This window comes from Symsagittifera roscoffensis, chromosome 1, assembly GCF_963678635.1.
Source record: "Symsagittifera roscoffensis chromosome 1, txSymRosc1.1, whole genome shotgun sequence".
NCBI classification, from domain to species: Eukaryota; Metazoa; Xenacoelomorpha; order Acoela; family Convolutidae; genus Symsagittifera; species Symsagittifera roscoffensis.
Window position 1 is genome coordinate 61142942 of NC_087062.1, and position 8155 is coordinate 61151096.

The window sequence follows — 8155 nt, forward strand, 5'->3', positions numbered from 1 at the left end:
CGATATCTCACTTTTTAGCTCCTCGAATAGTCAAAAAAAATGTTTTTTTTTGGGTAACCTCACAAAAAAGCCTAACACTTATACATTTATTTGTCTGACAGCATGATGCTCAAAAGAAGTGCGACTCAAAGACAATATTTAACTGGCGCTGCAGCAAATTGTGATCATGAAAGTGCCTGAAAACTTTTTTTATATGTGGAGGCCATATAATTTTTAAGATAAATGAGTATAGTCTTGAACTCAACGCACGACGCTCAAAAGCTCAAAAACTTATTCATTAAATGAACAAAACAGTCAAGAGTTAACTTAATCCAGTAAACATTCAGGCCATCACAGCTAGTTTCAATTGGTGCAGGACGACAAGGCAATCCAACTGTCCTTGCCGTCCGGGCCGCCGATCATGCGAACTCTAAACAGAGTTAAACAAACAACATCCCTGCCCTTTTTTGCTATAGTTGACCGTCATTTCAAAATACCAGATCGTTTTCAGCTATTTTGTTTTTTCATTAACAGAAAACAAGATACGCAACTCATATTGATTTTTGGCGATATTGACAACCTCAACGCACTAAATTTGTACAAAAAGACTTGGCTTGAACAATGTACATTTAAAATTTGACCCAGTAAGTTTTAACAGCTTTACACTGTACACGTCAAGATTGATGGGTTTCATCCACACTAACTTGACGCCTTTCTCACCAATAAACGCTTATCAGCGTATAACAGATTCCTATTCGAAATGAAATTTTTTATCGGTGACGCTAACCCGAAAAGATTTTTGAATGAATTCGAAATTGCAGCATTGAAGACTTTTGCGTCTCATTATCAATATCATTTTAAAGGATGTTGTTTTCACCACTGTCAGAGCTTTATGCGAAAAATATCCGAGCTGGGCCTTAATAAGATTTACGAATCAAAAAAGCGAGCTAGTCTTAACGCTGAATTTGATTCCTGCCTTTTGTTTTGTACCGGAGTCAAGCTTGAAACAGTTTGACTTAGTAATTGAGGAAAATGCAATGTGGCGACCAAACTGGATATGTCACGAAACCATCTCGAAACACTTAACGAACTCATGACCTATTTTCAAAAAACCGACATAAAAAAGGATATGATTTGATAGAAAACTCTCTTTCCTATTTTTTATGCAACTATTATCAAAATGCTGTGGGTGGTCTATCCTGAGCCACAAACGCAGTTGCAGTGTGGCGTATAGGTGTTACCGATTTGGATTTGCTTCAAGGCAGCCACCCTTCAAAATAAACGTTTCTTGAGAAAATTCACCTAGATTCCTTTTATAAAAAACTCGATATCTTGAAGGCTTCCAGCGTTAGCATCACCTGATACCGGACAAACTACCATGATCTGAGTAAAAAAAGTTCCCCAGATAACTAGTTCATACAAAGAATCTCACAATTTATTTTATATTCAATCACGTTCTTATCACTTGCTCGTTTAACTTAAAGTTTATGCCTGTTTTGTCTTCAAATAAAAATTGCTTGCAATATTGCAATGTAGCAATTAGAAAAAAAATGATAAAGAAAAAAAAGTAAATTCAGAAAAACAATCGAGAAACACCTTAGCTTCGAACCATTTGCGATGCAATTCTCGAAAAAATAATCAAAATAACTAGGAAAAGTAGAAAAAAACAAGATCTCCTCTAGAAACTAAAACAAATTAATACAATAGAATGTAAAAAGTACTAGTGGATAACTTGGCAGTTGGTAAAAAATCAAAAAATGTCTGAGCAGAAACCCTTAAAGCCGAAAAAAATTCGGAAAAAAATACGAACTATAAAAATGTACTCCTCACCACCCTCAAAACGCACACACGCGCACAAATAGTTTTCGCAGAACAATTTTTCGCGTAACAAATCATGCAATATGGGGCCACTAAACTGATGTAAAATTTGCCGAAACCGATTAAACCAAAAAAAAAGATAAATAAAAAAAAGAAATTTTAACAAACCGAGTTGGTAAAACTACAACCAACATTAAAAAAAAAATTTCGATTAGACCATTTAATTGAATTACTATTTTCCTCAAAACATCTCTGTTGCATCAGAAAGACCAAGTGGATGAATGAGTCCAGGATCCAGAAGATGAGTCCTGTGCCTAAAGTTATTTACGGGATTGAACAGTCTAGTAACCGATAGCAATACCCTTGCAATCGCAAGGTTAATAAGTTTACAGTTTTTTTTTCTGAGCTGCTACTAACCAAACAGTATGTGCGTAGACACTCCTTGAGCCGAAAAAAAACAAAAATCCATAATAAAATGTTGTCAACAAAAATTTCAGCGATTAGTTTTTAAAACATTAGAACTTTTGCCAGTGCCCCAAACATTGGGAAAAACTGGTCATAACAAGTTGTAAAAGTAAGCTTTCAACAACCTTCTGCATCGATTAAACCAATAATACTAGATTTGGAAGGATAAAATCGAGAAAAGTTCAAGAAAAACGATCAACAAATCAGAAAATTGACATTTCCGAGAATCATTTGTTCAAAAAAAGTTTAAGGTTCACCCAACCTGTGTTTTCCATTGTGCCCAAAAACCCAGGTTTGGCAGAATAGTTCTCGTGAAAAATCAAAAATTTCAAAAAACTGTTAAAAAAATCTCAAAATTAACTATTAGGTGGGCCATAATTTTACGTGTAAAAATTTTTTGACGTAGCCGCTCATAAAGGGGAGCTTCTCAAATCATCACTATTCAAGGAAAAATTTCAAAATCGTTGGGTTAGTTTTTGAGAAGATGAAACAAAAAACCAAAAATATCCTTCAAATAGTCTCCGCTCAGACTTTTTCGAAGGCTGCAGTCACAGGGATAAAAAACACCTGAGAAGTTTGCAAGCAAACAAGGGTGTAAAACATCTTTCTATGAACACCCCTTTTTTTAAAAATCGCAAGAGAATTTTTTGAGAATCCCTCACATTTTCATGAAACTTTTTTTATCAATCAAGATATCTAGGCAAATTTGCCAAGCAAGACATTTTAAATTCAAATTAGCAAATGAACAAAACTCACGAAGCGGAAGCAAGGCCGACAACCCAGACACCAGTTGAGCCGAAAAACACTAATTTTGTATGAAAAATTTTAAAAGTTTTAAAACCCCCTTGAAAATTATACGCAGCAACTAGTACTCATCTAGTACTAAAAGTTGAATTTTAAGGAAATTGAGCATGTCAGCTGATTGAGCAAATGATTCGACTGACTGTGGTAAACTATTTGTTAAACCAAAAAAGTCTATATTCCGATATGATTACGCCTGCTAATCGCAAATAAGAGCAAACTTTTTTGAAACTCAAAATGTGAAATTCTCACTCAGCATAAAACATTTCACGTTCCATTCTGTTTAATACCGTTTGCTAATTGGAAAGGTAAAAAAAAAACAAGAAGTCGAACAGTGAAAGAATTTTGACAAAAACTAGAAGTCAAACAGACTCACTCAGCATAAGTTTTTTTTTCGCCAAAATGAGGCTACTTATCCGACATAATTGACAACAAAACCGTTTAAATCATACGAACTTTTTAAGCGAATGGAAAAACTGAAATTTAACAAAATCAATTAGAAAAAATTTGCATCCTTCGAGTACTCGGACACCACCCATTTACTGGGTTGTTAATTTCAAAATTTGGAAAGTTAACTTTTATTCATTTTGCAACTCCTGAGAGTACTCTTACAGTAACCAACTACAGCGCTGGGAATTACAAATTTTGCACAAAAATAAAAATTAGAAGTTTTCTTAAAAGTTTTTGAACGAATCTTAAAAAACGTCATAAACGGTAAAACGACAAAGATTTGAGCAGTCGTATTTGGAGGCAAGATTCGCAACTCTGAGAGTGCCCTGACAGCCCCCGACTACAGGGTCAGGAATTTCATGTTTTGAAGAAAAATTAAATTCAACTTTTCTGATTTTTTTTTTGAAAAAATCACAAAAAAAAAACGACATATCTCAGAAACTATAATTTCATCAGTCATATTTGGAAGAAAAACTTACAACTCCTGGAAGTATAAACACAATAAACGCTGATTTCCAACTGAAAAATCGAAAAAAAAAATCTTAACCATTGCAATATACGGTATAGCTTAAACGTGAAAAAATTCTTTCGTTAAACATGCAAAAACATTACGTTGAAAAAGCTTAAACGTGGCGAGATAGTGAAGCCCGCATTTAAATATATAATAGATTGCGTAGCTTAAGGGCAATAAAACTCAAATAAACTCGGTTGTTGACAAAACTTCCGACAGAAGAGCTGACGAATCGATTAGGCAGTTTTGTTAAAAACAAGTTGGTTACATAAAAATGTTCATATTCCGTTCCATTTAATACCGTTTGCTAATTGCAAGGGTAACGAAACAAGAAGTCAAACAGTGAAAAAAGTTTGACAAGAAACAAGAATTCAAACAGTCACACTCAGCATAGTTTTTTTTCGCCAATGAATAACACAATATGAGGCTACTTATCCGACATAATTGACAACGAAACCGTTTAAGGCATACAAACTCCTTAAGCGAATGGAAAACTGAAAGTTAACAAAATCGGAGCTAGATAGTTACAAAAATCTGACAGAAAAGCTGACAAATTGATTCAGCAGTTTTGCTATAAAATAAGTTGTTTACATGAAAAAAGTTCATGTTCCATTCTGTTTGATACCGTTTGCTAATTGCAAGTGCAAAGAAACAAGGAGTCAAACTGAGACAAATCAAATTTTAGCAAAACAAACGTGATTTAGTAATTTGAAGATTTGTTCAAATGAAAAAAAAAATCCCTCGCCACAGATGCAATGCTAAGAACACGCTTAAGAACATGCTAAGATATGTTTTACTTCAGGCGACGCAGTATTTGGGTCAATCAGCTTTGCTCATACTATTTTGGAACAATTTCTGGCTAGCTAAATTCTTCGCTATGGCTTTGGAACTAGAAAAATTCGTTGTTGCCCTAACTCGATGTGCAGCTTGCATGAATTATAACATCTTAAACTTAAAAACAAACCCTAACGAAATTGATTGTGAACTGAGTTTTTAATTGAGACATCAAAGCGTTAATGGCTTTAAATGCTTGAAAAATTCACTAAAAATTTGTTAGGTATCAATTTGAACTCAAGGGAAACCACATCGAACATAAATATTTTGTTAATTTCGCAGATAAAAAAAACGGTTTACATGCTTAGTAGTAATTTAAGGAGGGTATCGACCATTTGACCACCCAAAGAGTCAGTACCTAATTTGTACTATTTAATGAATTTCCTTTTTGGTCAACCAACCCTAAAAACACAAATTGTTAATCAAAATGTTCGAAGAGAGCTCCATAAAAATTTTCAGGCAAAAAGTAGATACGAGTTGCAACAAAATTCGCCAATGGAAAAAATCGCCTGGTGAAAAAATTGCTCAAAACGTTAATTCTACAATTGTTTTCATCTAAATATTATATACGATAATTAAATTAAGTTATGATCAGTTTCGTTACACATTCAAGTTTCGTTTGTTAGATCAAAGTTTTCAACAATATCCCAGTCATAATTTAATCTATAGAGCCAGAGGCGACATATAGAAAGGCAGTCTAATTTTTCCACATTCCTGTCTTCGAGATATTCTGCAACAAAATTGCTGGGTGCTTCGCCAATGTTCATAAATGTTTTGGTCATGGGTGCAGGGTTGTTTTCCACGTAAGCACCTAGAAGCCTATACGCAATATTTGTGGTGTTTTCTTTCGTTAGATCCACCGTTATCTCGTGTTCGTTCAAAGCACCTCTACTCCTGTTGCGTTGCGACAAAGGCGAAGTGCTATGGAGGTTGCTAGCATAGTTAAGCATACCAGTGGAATTGCTTAGATAATGTTCGCTCGATTCCAGGTGTCCAGGACGTCTGGCAGTTCTCGGCGGGGAGTTTGCAGCTCTTGTGATGTATCTCCTGCCGGCCGTTGGGGGTAGGCGGCTTGTTTGGTAAGTATTATGAGGTTGGTAATTAGTTTGGGCGATGATTCTATGCGGTGCCACCGAGTTGGTTTGCTGAGCTCTTTGTGAGGTTCGGGAGGTGAGAGGGCGAGTGTTGAATGGACTGGTACTCAGTTTCTGTGGCTGGTTATTGGCATCTTGCCTCTGCTTCAGTCTCTCTAGGAACTGACTGTTTCGCTGCTCTCGTCTCGCAATCAGTTTGTTCAGCCATTTCTGCCCCGTCATTTCACTCGGATTTTGCCCCAACAAGTAAAGAGCTTTTCGGTCTGGATACCTGCATTGAAGTATTTACATTGTAATTAGAAAGGTGCAAGTGTGATAGAGGGGTCCAAAGAAATTTACAGGGCCCCTAATGTAAATATATCGCTTCAAAATTGTTACATTTATTGCCTCGGCATCAAATAAGTTGGTGCAAATGCGGCAGGTTAATCATGTTTCAGAAAAAATCTGCAAACGATCGAGTGGAGTCTAATGATTTACTTAATTGTTATATTTGCTTAAAGAAAATCAAATCAATAGGAACATTTGTACCGACAAGTACAAGCTTACTCGATAAGCGATTGAATCTGATGTAGAATCCTAAGAATTGGATGAAATCAAAATTTTTATGCCTGAATGAGAACTCTACTATCTGGTATTGTTGTAATTTGTTGCAGTGCGTCGATTTTCTTTCGGTCAAGTAGTTGTCTAGAATTGGCTATATTCAGAATTCAGTACTTACCATTCAAATATTGTTTCTTTGTTATGACCGATATTCGCCTTTATAAGTTTTTGTTGCATCAATTTTCTAGTATATACACATTTTTTGCCACAGCTTCATGAATTCTTGATTAATTTTCTATGACAACCTATGCAGCACTGTTTTAAACTTCCAATGTAGTAGAAAAAAAAACATACTTCATAGTGTTGAAATTAAGCCGCGCAGTGCTACTTGTGTTGCTGTTGCCCATATTTGGATTGAACACATCATCAGTTCTACTTGTGTTTATTAGATTCTTGCCGTCGTTGTTGGTTCTACTGTGCACCAAAACAGTCAGAGTGGTATCTCCAGTTTCTCCAGTTGTCCCTCTACGTACACGAGAGGCTGCTGAAGTACTCTCTCGGAATCCCAACATTTTTGGGTTGTAAGCTGCCGATGATGGGTGCCAAAATTGCTGAACCAATATATTAGGCGTGGAATTTGATATAAATGCTTCGTTACTCGTTACGCCAGACTTACCCTGGTTTTCGTAATTTGGTCTTTTTAGTCGGATCTGTAAATCGTGTTTGGATTTGGAGGCGTCATTTTTCTCTACTAATGCGTTTCTTTTGTGTTCACCGCCTGTATAATTAATCTCTCTTGAGCTGCGAACAGTTGCACCAATAAAGTTTTGACAGTCGTCGGCTTTGTTCAAACGCTCGCCAGAAAGATTTGCATTCGAGTGTTGTGGTACGGCTGAATGCTCGCCCGCGGCGTCAACTGTGCTTCTGTTCCGATCGCCAGAAAAAAGCACGTTGGGCAGTGAACTCATCAAGAGGGCCTCTGGATTAGGCATCCTGCAGTACGAATCCATTGTTCACAACTTTCACAGATCAAGTCGACCGATCACTCAAAGAAGCTTTTTTGTAATCATACAAGAAACAAGCTTCGTATTTACGAAAAAGTGAAAAGTTCTCATTAATTTAAAAACTACTCTTTCGAACAAATTTAGCTTTTCTGACTTCGCTGTTAAGTAAGTTATTACAAGCAGCTTGACTCCGAATAACCAGCAGATTAACCAATCGTTAATTTATGTCTCTGGCTTGGCCCTCTTCAGAATTTGAGCTGTCATTGTTGTTTAATGCTTCGAGCATCGCTGCACATTTTAAGATAGTTTTTGAATGGTCTTCAAATTATGCATTCAAATGCGCGCAAAAGTAATCATCAAAATTTTAATTTTCAAGTCCGGGATATAAAAACATAGACATGTGAAAAATATAAAGATTTTACAACAGCGCCTTGGGAGGCTACCAAGTTGGCAGTTTACCCTTCAAGTGGCGCCTCATGAGCAATCAATTTCAGTCAACAACTAAATACCTAGTTACCGAGAAACCCTTTCTGACTCTTCATTATCGCATGAATAAAGATATCTTTACGAATGCATATAACCCGCTAGTTTCGACTCTGCAATAGTGCTATCTTAACATATATACTTCTGTCCATTTTAGAACATTTATTAAGCAGTAG

At 35.9% G+C, this 8155-nt stretch overlaps 1 protein-coding gene across 1 annotated transcript; it reads right to left on the reverse strand.

Annotated features, from left to right (window-relative positions):
- Positions 1-5433: 5433 nt before the first annotated feature.
- Positions 5434-7635, reverse strand: LOC134856864 (uncharacterized). The gene is made up of 2 exons (XM_063873156.1): positions 6847-7635; positions 5434-6223 (listed from the first exon to the last, which is right to left on the reverse strand). The coding sequence occupies exons 1-2, from the start codon at positions 7500-7502 to the stop codon at positions 5467-5469; spliced, it is 1413 nt and encodes a 470-aa protein (XP_063729226.1). The 5' UTR covers positions 7503-7635; the 3' UTR covers positions 5434-5466.
- Between the last annotated feature and the right edge of the window lie 520 nt (positions 7636-8155).